The 13211-nt window shown below is 48.6% G+C and overlaps 1 protein-coding gene across 2 annotated transcripts in view; it reads right to left on the bottom strand.

The window, feature by feature from the left end:
• The window catches only part of MNT (MAX network transcriptional repressor), a 62037-nt gene that overhangs the window by 29751 nt on the left and 19075 nt on the right, over positions 1–13211 (bottom strand). For both annotated transcript variants that reach the window (XM_083714572.1, XM_083714573.1), the window contains exons 2-4: positions 11655–12231; positions 9336–9377; positions 7867–7978 (exon numbers count right to left, since the gene is read on the bottom strand). In XM_083714572.1, coding sequence (XP_083570698.1) covers positions 7867–7978; positions 9336–9377; positions 11655–12231 — 731 coding nt within the window. The remainder of the gene's footprint in view (positions 1–7866; positions 7979–9335; positions 9378–11654; positions 12232–13211) is intronic.

Genomic DNA, 13211 nt, shown 5'->3' with positions numbered 1-13211 from the left:
ATGCACACGCACCTCCCGTTCTCTGGGCATCTCCGCATCCCTTTCCAAGAGCAGAATGCAGCTTAGATCAGAACCCGGAATCCTGAGCGCATGCAGAGAAGCACATGGCAAAGTGCCAGGGGTACCACCTAATCGCCAACTCTGGAAAGGGTGGAGGGGAGAGAGGAGCAAAGCGGCACACCCACTCCTTGGGGGGCTTTGGATATCAGTCTTGGGGGCTCCTGGGCCCAGACGCAGCGTACACAACAAACGGCAACAGAACCGAATGCAAAGGAAGTCCCCGTTTTCTCGGTTCCAATGCTAGGAACCAGAGTTAAGCTTGCAAAGTGAACAGCCAAGCAACAGGGAGGGGGAATTTTCCCAACCAGGTGCAGTCAGTGGTATTTATTTACGACACGCGCTCACAGTGAGGGACAGCCTGGCCTTTCGCAAAAAGCTTGGCAAACGGAAAGGTTTAAAGCGCTCGTAAAAAAAGAGAGAGGCCCAGGGGGGAGATTTCGACTCAAAACGCAGCGAGAACGAGACACAGGGAGAACAACAGGGCAACTTGCCCTCACTGTGGTCCAGCCACTTCTATCCAAGTGTCAAAAGGAGTCCACATCCCACGTCTAATCGGCACAGACAGGCGTGCGCACGCGCACACACACACACACACACACACACGGTTCATAACCACAGACTGAGAGGCTCAAGACACACAGAGAAAGTACGCCATCACAGTGCATACTGAAACTATGGAATCTGCTCCCGCCAGAGGCACTGAAGGGCACCCACTCAAATGGGCTTCACAAGAGGGTCAGAGAATAAGGCTGTCCATGGCCGCTAACCCTGATGTCTCTGTTCTACCTCCATCGTTGGAGGCAGTGCGCTTCTGAATACCAGTTGCTGGAAACCACAAGCAGGGAGAATGCTGTTGCGCTCAGGTCCTGCTCGCAGGTGTCCTCTTTGGTTATCTGGCTGACCACTGAGGAGACAGGATGCTAGACTAGGCCCCATGGCTCATCCAGCAGGGCTCTCCATATGTTCTTCTATCAGGCTGACACATGCAAAGATGATGAGATGAGAGAACCAATGGCTGCAACCAACGGGCAGAAGGGAGGTACCATTTGGCTGAATTTCCCAGCTCTGGGGCTCCGTCTCACTGTAACAGGGGCAAGAGAGGAAAAGTGGGTTGTGGTTTGCTCTTGAAAATGCAACTGGATTCCGTGCTCCTGCTCTCTGGACCCCGCCTTCTTAGGGAAAAAGAGAGACCCAAAGTCCTCGCTTCCAGCTGCTAAACTCTGACTCAGAAGATTTTGCTGACAAACCTGTCTTAGAATGAGTCAGGGCGGGAGGGGGGAGTCCGTTCCTGGGGCAGATCCCTTCTGGTGGTGGGCACCTCTTTGCATACAAGAAAACTAGCAGGCCAGGAAGAATGAGCTTCCATGCTAGTTTTCTACGAGCAAGACCAAGCACAAAAGCACACACAAACACCCCACCGAGAATCTGGTTTTTGTACCTGATCTTCAACTTGGCTGGTTGGCCGGACTTCTCCCAACATTTACACACCTCTGCACAGACACACACACACACACACACACACACACACACACACACAGTTAGGAGCCCAGCTGTTATCAGACCAAAGGTCTGCCTATGCCTGTATACAGGTTTCCGGCAGTGGTCAGCCCAGATGATTCCAGGAAGCCCACAAACAGCCTTGGAACTTGGTCGTCTCTGCTCACATGCTAGCGAAATCTCAGACGGGCACCTCCAAATGGCAAGGCGGGCAGCAATTTAGCCAGAACCCAAAACAAAACAAGAAATTTTATCCTTCACCCAGAGATTATCTTAGTACAATGGCTCCCAAACCTTCTACTTTAAAATTCCTGAGAGTTTTGAAGGCCCTGTCAGTAACATTTCTGCCCGTTTGGGCAACTATAATGCACTGTGCTAAACGCTGCTTGATTTTTAACCGAATCAACATTTAACGTCTTAATTCTAGCCTCCCATTAACTTCGCCGCCGATCCTCTCCACTCCTTCCCAGTGCCTCTGCCTCCTCCGGTCACTCCTGGTTCATCCTGCTCACCTTCTGGGGGGGGGGGGGGAGTCTGCCACGAACCAGCCACGGCACCCACTTTGTGCACAGCTCCTGCTGCTCCTCGCAGACCCGCCATGGACCACCTGAGTGAATGTCGCAGGCCACAGTTTTGGAACCCCTGACTTAGCTGTGCTTTGGGGACAGCTTTTCTTTACAGGATGTGGTGTGTCCTCCTAACACCACCTAAAGAGCAATGATGTGCTTTTGGCATTAGGTAGAGATGGTGCAGGTGCAGTGCTAAACAAAAATAAAACTAAGCCTACTGTGCCCAGGCACATTCAAAGCGCTTCTCCAGAAAAGCCAAGCAGTTTGCATGTTTGCACACGAGCGCCCTCTCATTTTGCATCTTTTATTTTGTATTATTTTGCGTAAGTTCTTCGGTGTTTTGCTAGCTGTAAAAGGGATAAAGGGCAGCAGGTTAGTGAGGTGCTACCTTCGATTGCTGGGGGAATCTTCCTTGGTGGTCTCTTTGGAATTCTGAGGGCCAAACTAGACAATGCGTTAAAGGTATATAGGCATCTAACACATTTTTTAAAACCTTGAAAACAACAGCTGTGGAATTGGGAGGAGCTGAGTTAGAACTGGGGCACATTAGGGGTGGGGGGGTAAGCCCTTTCCCTGGGGGTCCTGAGCCCAGTGAACCACACAAACAGGCTGCTGTTTCCAAGGCTACAACTGTGAGCGCCTAGGGATCTCTAAACTGCAACTGGCGTTTCATTAGCCCAAAAATGGAAAACAAGCAAAGTCCCAACTAAGGAAGAATGGCAACTTAAACTGATGGAATATGTGCAGCTTGCGGACCTAACATATAGAATAAGAGAACAAGAACATCATACGTTAAAAGAAAATTGGAAAATGTTTATGAATATATGGGAGGAAATTGTGTATATTTGAAAACGTGGGCAGCATTAAGATAAATTCAACAGTGCAAATAAGTTTTTATGGATGTAATAATGGAATACTGAATGGTTTATTTTATACAAAATATGCCTGGATTTATGTTAAATGAACCATGGAAAGAGAAGAAGGGAAGTCACTGATATTTTAAGGTTGTTTAAATGAATATTCTAAAATGTAAAACAGAAAAATTAATATAAATTATGGAAAATTAACTGCAACTGGAAACCCTGGAAAAAAAGAGTTCCCAGTCTAAAAGCAGCTCTGCACAAACATGTGTAAGAGCAAAGCGCACATAATCAAGCAAATGTGTGCAAGACGTGCGTTCACTCATGCTGACTATATCATGAGAATGAGGACACACCTTTTCCCCAAGCTCTGATGGGTAGCACATTCCAAAAGTGAGAGAGAAAATATTCCTTGCTAGCAGGAGAGACCATCTCCCGCTAAGAGTACCTGCTGATGACTCACCATTAATCTAACACAGTCATCCGTTTAACAGAAGGATGGTCAGTTAGCAGCCACCGCAATACTGTCACAGACATAAGGACTAGGAACTTTTGGAGCTCTATGGAAAGCTCAGATTCTCAGAAAGCAGAATTCACCCAGCAGCACCACAGCCTGTGCGCCTGTGATTGGCCTCCATCTGTCTCGAGAGACAATGAAGTGAGCTTCTGGGGATGAAGTCAAACCGCCGGAGAATCACAACGCCTGCTGTGGCTGCAGAAACTGGTAAAAGATTAACTGCTCCCATGTTGTTTCTGCTGCATTAGCAGCAGCAAAGTGACCTCTCTAGGGTGCAAGCCTGGGCAGTGTGTATATAGGTCCTGGACTGTCCAGACAACAAGACACCCCTCTCAGACTCGCTGATGTGGTCCAATGGAAAGCAGAGCAGTATGTTTGGCACTGGCTTGGCTGCAGGAATTGCTGGAAGGAGGTGTGCAAGGCGCCATGCAACTGTCTTAGGGACTCCTCTTCAGATTGGTGTAGGGTTTCCTTAGCCTTTTCTTCTCCCCACAAGACAGAAGGCATGGGTTTTTCCTCCGAGTTTGCTCCCGAAGGCTTTCTCACAAATGAGTATCGCCGTAAGGCAGTGGAGGTTTAGGATCAGAGTTTTCCTTCTCCTAGGTGGGCTACTTTTCCAGGTGGATGAGCCCCATCTGCCCCTCACTTCCCTCTAAAGCACATGCAGAAACTGCTGCCTTTTCCACTCTCTTTCCAAAGCCCAGTGCCCAGTCAGCAGGAAGAAACCAGTGCTGAAAGGGGCCGCCCCTCCCTTCAGCTACAGGGAACGGTAGCTGTCTAGAAGATTTGACTAGCGATTGCTATCTCCGTGACCAACGGATGAACTCCCAAACAAAGCTCTTGTCGTGTGTCCCCCACCCCCAGTTCCTTGAGGAATACTTGGGGCTCACGACTTAAAATTACGAGGCTGCACATCGCAAGGAATTTGGCTTCATCCCCTGCGATGCGGAAACGAGCCGAAACTGGATGATGGAAAAGCAAAGGAGGTTGGAGGAGGCGGGGGGAATGGAAAATGGCTTTTGCTGCTGCAAGGATTATATTTTGGCTTGCTGAACACGTGGATTACGTCTGCTAGGCATCTGAGGACACCGGCTCTGATTTTCTCTGCTGCTCATCTCCGGCAGAGAGAGAGAGAGAGAGAGAGAGCTCGGTCGCCGTTGGGGGAATAGTAAGATGCCGATTGTCACAGCTGGGAAAGGAGGATGAGATACAAGCACAGCAAAGGACGGCACCAACATTTTGGAACAGCCAGTGAGCTGGGGCAGGGAGAGAGACCAAAATATACATTCACAAGGGGATTCACATAGAATAAAAGAGCCCTGTGAGGGACTGGCAGTTGCCCAGTGATGGAAATCTACATTCATGGAACGTGCTGGTTTGCATTGCCTGCAGCCTATGACGTCAAAACTGTGAGTTCTGCTCCCTAGTGCAACAGGGAGATGAACAGATTGCATCCTCTGCTTTCCATTGGCGTTTATGGACCTCCGCTTCCCACCTGGAGTTTCCCCTGGTTATAAGAAGCAGCTGGGTATCAAGCCAGAACGATAATGGTCTGCCTCTACTGCAGTGCAGCCCCCCTTGCTTGACCCCACAATAGGAGAAGAGTCCCACAGGATCGCAGCAAGAAAAAGACCACCTAGCGCAGCAATTTCTCTTTTGGGTCAACCTTTGGTGAGGGCAGGGATGGGGAACCTGTGGCTGGACTACAACCCCCATAATCCTCTGCCCAAATGGTTGAATGGGAAGCATCTAAAGCATATATCCGTGGTCAAATAATTGCATACCTGTCGTATAAAAATAAAGAATTAAAGGGAGGGGGGAACTGCTGAAAGAAGACCTTAAAGATTTTGGGGCTCAAACAGTCAGGAATCCAACTACTATGATAGATAAGGAAATACAAAAAGGATATTTGAACTAAATAATATACTGCACTGTCCCAGCAAATAAGAATTTATGCTCGCCTGTGTAAGACAGAAATACTGGGAGAGTGGTGAAAGACCAGGAAAAAAAATTGTCCAGTCATTTAAAACAAAAGCAGGATAAGGCATTTATCCCAAGTATTAAAGGTGATAAAGGTAAAGTCTATAAAAACTCAAAATATATTAATGACCAAAAATCCTCGGCCATCAGCCATGCTGGCTAGGATGGATAGGATTTGGGGCTCCCAACAACATCTGGGGGTTCACAAATGTTTGCTGCCACGTTGGGCCAATGGAAGAGATGTCATTCCCATATCTTCCTTTTAGGATGCATATCCTTCCTTGCAGGATGCATGCTTGCCAACCACAGATGTTTCTCCACTTGCTAATGCATGAGAACATAAGAGAGCTGCTGGATGAGGCCAATGGCCCGTCCAGTTCTGACAACAGCCAACCGGATGCCTAGAGAAATCCTGCAAGCAACAACAGCACTCTCCTCACCTGTGAGTTTCTAGCAACTGGAATCCAGAAGTAATTACTGCCCCGGAAAGTGGAATAAAGCACAGCCTTACCCTCCACAAATGCAACTGCATGGAAACAATCCCCAATTTTTGAAGGAAGGTTCACACGTCAGCTCCCTGTGCTCCCGGTTAGAAAATGGAGCATCCAAACCAAAGCAGACAGGAAGCCGCCCACCCCCCAAGAAACAGGATGATACTGTCAACAGCGCAAAGTTGGCCAGAGAGGCAGGAAACACCTTGCTGGTCCTGCAGTCGCCTCTAGCAGCTCTCCCTGGACAGGTGGCACGGACAGCAGTTTCCAGGACCGTGCACAAGCTGCAATGAACTGCTGCAGTAGATGAGCACTGCATATCCTACTCCAAGCATGAAATGGGCATGTTCCCCAACACCAACAGTGCTGCCTACTGCAGTACAATCCCAATGCTTGGCTTTTTCCATCAGCATGAGCTGGGACCCTTGTCTGCCCTCTGACTCATTCCTGTAGGACTTCATCAGCTAGACCACAGAAAAGACTCAGCCACCGGCCACCTACCCTCTCCAAACAAACTGCCCCTCGCAAAAAACCCAACAACACCCCAAACTTTTAGGAGGATTCACCACCAGTTTTTCATCAAACGGAATCTCTCGGTGGGTTTGTCCGTGGTTAAATCCAACTCAATGTATCAGAAAGCAGAACAGCAACCTGGCAACGTTAACAAAAACATGCATGTCTGGATGTGCATAGATGTGGCAGAATTTAGGCATCACCCCCAGACGATGGTGAAGAAAGCTTAAACCATCTTTATTGATCAGCAGCAATGGTTTGAAGCAGGGTTTGCAAACCAATGGTTTATACCATCTACCGTTTAGCAGTGTCTAAATGGATAAACCATAGTTAAGAGGCATCTCAGAGACTCAGTTTCCACGTTATGGTAAACCACAGTTAACGGCTTGCTGCAAATATGCCAACCTGGGCTGTTTTGCTTCTCCGTTATTGAGTGGGGTGGGGGGTAAGACCCATGACCATTAGGTCCAGTCGTGACCGACTCTGGGGTTGCGGCACTCATCTCGCTTTATTGGCCGAGGGAGCCGGCGTACAGCTTCCAGGTCATGTGGCCAGCATGACTAAGCCGCTTCTGACGAACCAGAGCAGCGCACGGAAACGCTGTTTACCTTCCCGCCGGAGCGGTACCTATTTATCTACTTGCACTCTGACGTGCTTTCGAACTGCTAGGTTGGCAGGAGCAGGGACCAAACAACGGGAGCTCACCCCGTCATGGGGATTCGAACCGCCGACCTTCTGATTGGCAAATCCTAGGCTCTGTGGTTTAACCCACAGCGCCACCCAAGGACATAAATCACAGGCCTTGGCTCAGCATTGTGTTCACAACTGGAATTGTGGTTTGTTCCCCACATGTAAGAGCAGGGACAAGCAAAGCAACACCCCCCACCCCCCCAGATTGGAACACCAACAGTAATACAAGTGTAACTGAGGAAAATAACCAGATCAAAAACACATAAACCAGCACATAAACCAGCACCAAACTATCACAAAGCAGCATAAGATGAAGGAAAACAGCAATTTCAGGACAAAATCCAGCACAGAGACTGGGGGGGGGGGGGTTGAGGAGGAGGAAGGAAGGAATTAAAATATTTCCAAGAACTGAAATGCCCTAAAAGGCCTGGGAGAATTGGGCACCTGATGCCCAAAAGATTCTAGCAAAGGCACCATGTGGGCCTCACTGGTGAAAACCATGCACAATCAGGGTGCCACCACAGAGAAGACCCCGTCCTTAATAATCCCCAGCCTCACCTCAATGGGTGGGGAAATGTGGAGAACAGCCTGCAATGGTAATCTGAAGGTTCAGGAAGGGATACAGAAAAAGAACTAGCCATGAATGAAATAAACACACATACATGCACATATCTATTTCAGGCCCCTACCTGGATATATCTCAAGGCACTCCTTAGGACGCTGAGGTTTGAGGTTTTCTTGTCGTCGACGTTGGGGATGTTCCGCTTAAGGGTTTCAAAGCATTCTTTCAAATGGGCACGTCTACAGAAACAAATCCCAAAGTCACCCCCTCGGTCACAGCACACTTGGAGCAAGGCGGAAGGGTGCACTGTTACAGCGGATCAAGGAAACCCATTGACACAAGCCTAAGGCAGGCTTTTCCAACATGGCACCCACCAGACAGATGCTGGAAACCGAAGTTCAACCAATTCCAGGGAGGGATTGGCCAAGGGATAGCATGTGTACAGCAACTAAGATATTTGTACCTGCTCTGGACAGCAGATCTACCCAGTGGCCTGCAGTGCTGTGCAATGAAACTGCAGTGCCAGAACAGGTATAAAACACCAGGGCTTTTTTTCAGCCAGAACTCAGTTCCAGCACCTCTCAGGTGGGCGCCATTACCATTATAAGAGAACAAGGTGTTCATGGTGAGTTCTTGCACCTCTTTTTCAGGAAAAATGGCACTGCAAAATACCCTCACCCATACGAATTACTTTTGTCTCCACAGGTCTTACCTAGGTAAGATATATATATATATATATATAAGTGCATTAGCAAGTGCTTTCTCCTTGAAAATTTGAAAAACACAAGAAGTCAGTGTTTAATGGGCATCCGCAGAGGGAGAAAGGGGCAGTTTCCCACCGTCTGAGAACAAACCATAATCTCCAGTTTTAATAGTTTTTTTAAAGGAGCATTTGTAGAGCCTGAGATATGAGGCACTTTTATTTATTTTGGTGAGAAACTAGCCTGCTCCCACCTTTCAGTATGTAATTTTGCCTGCCCCCCACTGACAAATTCTGCAGAAACACATGCCCCCCCCACCCCATAATTATGGTTGGGTATGATGCCCAAACTGACAAGCCAGCAACCAGCACCAGAAAATGTGGTTCAAATTGGGTTTGCAAGCCCTGGTTTGTCCTGGGACGTGACATGATTAAACCATGGCTGGAAATCATACAGCAAACTAGAATTGCAGAAAGCCACTCTTAATAAATCATATTGTGTGCTCATGATGGTTTGGTGTAGCATTGCTATTGACAAACCAGCTACAACCTGGAATGCTGAGCAGGTGGAATAGCAAAAGCAGCACCAGGCAGCTTTGGTACCCTGTTTTGCCTGCGGCTCATCTGGAAAAAACAAACCATTGTTTGGGTTCTGAACTATGGTTAGTGAAACCAGTGGTTTGGCACAGTGTCTGAATTGATTTCCTCCCCTTTTTAAAAATCAGAGAATCTCACCTACCATAACTGACCTCCCTGGGAAACCTCTGTGTCCCCTGGAACAACAGATGGAATGCCCCCACCCTGGTCTAACCTCCAGCCGACCCAAACAGTCCACTGGTTACGTGCAAAACCGGTTATCATTTTGCATTCTTTTTTTTTTAAAAAAAGCTACATACCTGTTTTTCTCCAATTTATTATGGACTTCCCTGGTGCCAACCCTAAAGTCCAAAAGAAGAAGAAAAAAATATATAAAAATTCACCATCAGCACCAGGTTTCAGAAGAGCTCTGCACTTAAACCTAAAAGTTTCCAAATGGAGTTTTTTTTTTGGGGGGGGGGGTGTAAGAGAGCCAGCTGTTGCAAAGGTTTTGCAGATCAATTTAGGCATGCTGACTTGCTATTAGGTGCTGGAACAAAGCCAGAACATATAGACAAGGAAGGAATTCTTTGGAATAAGGATAAAACACACACACTCTCTCTCTTTTTCTCTCTCACATGCCATCTCTCTTGCACAAAAACAATTTTACACATTCCTATGTGTAACAAGCTAATGTGCTTCACTCAAATTATTGCTTCTGATCCTTGAACCCAGGGTCCTTTGGAGCAGAAGACACCCTCCCCAGTCCCACAGCCCATGTTTTCACAGGCACACAAGGCTTGCGTGGCACCCCGATTGTCACATCCCCTGTTGTCGTGGCAACAAATGCATCTGTTTGCAGTCAACCTGCTAAGGGAAACACATGCTGCTTAACAAATCTCCACACTGAACCCAAAGGGCTGGGCTTTGTCTGCAGCACAGAAAAGTAGCAACACGACCCACTCACTGCACAATTTTGGGTCATTTTTACTGGGGGGGTGGGGTGGGCATGAAGAGAAGTTCCCCAATGGAACAGTTTGCATTCAGATGAACGAAGCAAACAGCATCGTCTCGCGCTGTAGGTGATACAGTCTTCAACTGAATGGCTTGGTCTTCTTCCATTTTACAGATATGGGGTTGTACCCAATATTCCTCCTCCACAGAGAAGAAATTGCTGGGACCCAACTAACTTAAATCCACCATTTCAATGGATCTGCCTTCACAATATATTTAAAGCACAAGGAAGCCACTTTAAACAGGCATGGCTTCCCCAAGGAATCCTGGGAAATGTAGTTTGCTAAGGGTGCAGAGGGTCGTGAGGAGGTTCCTATTCCCCTTCACAGAGCTACAATTCCCAGAATAGTTTAACAAGCCATCCCTCTTTCCATTGGCCTGCAGAAAAGTGTATTCGGCTCTTCCAAGCATTTTCCCCAGGAATGTAAGAAGAGCCTAGTTGCATCAAGCTGATGGCCCAGGTATCCCAGCGTCCTGTCCTCACGGTGGCCAATTAGGGGAAGCCGATTTGCACAACAGCGCTCTCCCTTCCTGCGGTTTCCTGCATTCAGAAGCATATTGCTTCCAACAGCAGAGGCAGAAGGTTGCCATCATAGTTGGTAGTCACTTCTTGGCAACTGATCCACAGTTCCCGATTTCCACTGGGGATGTGCAAACTTGAACCTGGGAGCAACTGAATGCAAAGCATGCGGTCTACCACACACAAACGCTTGCCTTTGGTCAAGCCAAACCACTGGTCCACCTGCTTAACTGGCTATATATACCCACCTTCAGCAGATCTACAGGGTCTCAAATAGCATTCCTTCTTATTTATTTAAATAATTAACCAAGCGAAAGAAAAACCTCACAGCATGAAAACCAGAAGAACAGCCCTCAGAAGGACCAGGGAATAATAATAATAATAATAATAATAATAATAATAATAATAATAATAATTACTACCGTATTTTTTGCTCTATAAGATGCACCCAACCATAATAAGACGCACCTAGTTTTAGAGGAGAACAAGAAAAAAAATATTCTCTCCCTCTCTGCGCAGCGATGCAGCAGGAGAAACGGAGCCCCTTCCATTTCTCCTTCCGCTTCGCTGAAGGGGTGCTGCGCAGAGGGAAAGCTGCGCAGCGCTTCTCCAGCAAAGTGAAGCCAGGAGAGGAAGAGGGATCAGTGCGCACCAATCCCTCTTCCTCTCCTGGCTTCAGCGAAAGCAACGTGAAGCCTGCGGAGCGCAGCGGGACCTCCTGCTGTGCTCTGGAGGCTTCACGTTGCTTTCGCTGAAGCCATGGAGCCTGCATTCGCTCCATAAGACGCAAACACATTTCCCCTTGCTTTTTAGGAGGGGGAAAAGTGCGTCTTATATAGTGAAAAATACGGTATTTTGAAGTCTTTGCCTGATGCTGGAAAGATGCAACTTGAGACAAGCTGCACAGATGAGAGCCTTTTTGAGCCAAGCTCTCCTCATTCCCCCCACTTCAGATTTGGAGCATTGCAAATGGCCCAGTGGGGGGGGGGGTATTTATTTATTTACAAAACAAGGCAAGATCCCGGGCATTGCAGAGGGTTGTACTAAATTGTTCCTGAGTGGGTCCCTTTCCACCAGAGCTGCTCCCCAGCGACCCCACACTCACCCTCCGGGCCTTTTCTTCTGCTCGTTGGGCTTGACATCCTCCGACGAGGGAGCCAGCTTGACGCCGAGGGGCTGGTGGTGGGGCTGGTGGGGCTGCAGAGGGGGAGGCTGGGGCTGGATCGGCTGCTGGACCATGTGGTGCTGTGAGATAGCCAGCACCGGCGTGGCATAGTGAGGCAGCTGCTGCTGCTTCGGGCTGCTGCAAGGGGGCGTGGGGGCCTTGATGTCCGGAAGAAGCGAGGGGCCAGTCTTCTGGATGACGGGGGCCGCCAGGGGGGGCTCCTTGCCCAGGCCGGGAGCACTCACAAGCGGCTGGTGGCGGTGGATGAGGGGCGGAGACAAGGCGTTGTGCGCCGCCGGAGGGGCGGGGCTTGTGACCACGGGGATGGGGATGACGGAGATGGGGGCCGCCAGCGGCGGGGGAGGGGGCGGAGGCGGGGCGGGCGGAGACAAGGGCACGGCCGCCATTTCGAGGCGGGGCTCCTCGGGGCGAGCGACATGGTTAACCCTAGGCACGCTGGCCTTCTTCTGCTCCTGTTCGCGCTCCAAGCGTAGCTTTTCGTGCTTCTCGTTCTCCTCTGTTCGGGAAAGGAAGGGGGGAGGGAGAGAGAAAGAACCACGGTCATTATCGGCAGACATTTGTTCCTGCAGAGCAAGGGTCTCCGTATTATAAGATACTGTATTTTTCCGTGTATAAGACGACCCCAATTTTTAAGATTAATTTTTCAAGAAAATAACCTAGTCCTATACATGGAAAAATACGGTATATGCACTAATCGCCAAATGGCACCTTAAAGCCTAGGCTGCGGTTGCCACAACTAAATGTCTAGGCGCCTTTCCCCCCACCCCCACTGGGATTTGTTGTTATTGCGTTTCATTTCTATGCCGCTTTAGATTTTGAAAGAAAAAGAAAAATCTCAAAGTGGTTTACAGCGTTATTTATTTTAAAAATCCAGAATCAAACCAAGCCAAGCTTCAAGGAAAATATTTCACATCCTTCTCTAATGGACATTTTGCTTTCCCTACTCATTTATTTATTTATTTACCTACTTAATTTACGTAGCTGCCCCGTAGAAGAAGAACTCTAGGAAGTCGGTGTTGTGCAGTGGTTAGAGCAGAGCTTTCCAAACTGTGCATCGCCTGCAGTGTGTCTCAGGAACGCTCCTCCCGGAGCTGGAAAGGGGTTAGTTTAACCTCCAGTTCGCTAGTAAAACTGAACAACTGTGTCACGAAACGACGCAGGTCTAAAAAGAGTGTCAGCGGCGTGAAAAGTTTTGAAAGCTCTGGGTTAGAGTGTCAGATTGGGACCCAGGAGGTCCGGGTTCGAATCCCCACTCCCATCATGATGCTTGCCGTCAGTCACAGCCTCTTAATCTGCCTCACAGGGCCGTTGTAGGGGTTATAAGTGAGGAGGGAGCTGAACCATGTACTCCTGGGGTGGGGAGGGAAGTGGTATATAAACACAGACATCTCTTCTGCTTACTGGCTCAAGAAAGCTGGAGAGGCTGACCAGATGGAGATGTAAACCGCCAACTTGGTACCCAGAGATCTCCATGGG

This window comes from Podarcis gaigeae (genome assembly GCF_964106915.1).
Source record: "Podarcis gaigeae genome assembly, chromosome: 15".
In the NCBI taxonomy this organism is placed as follows: Eukaryota; Metazoa; Chordata; class Lepidosauria; order Squamata; family Lacertidae; genus Podarcis; species Podarcis gaigeae.
The sequence above is the reverse complement of the archived record's forward strand: the minus strand, read 5'-3'. Positions and strand labels throughout refer to the sequence as shown.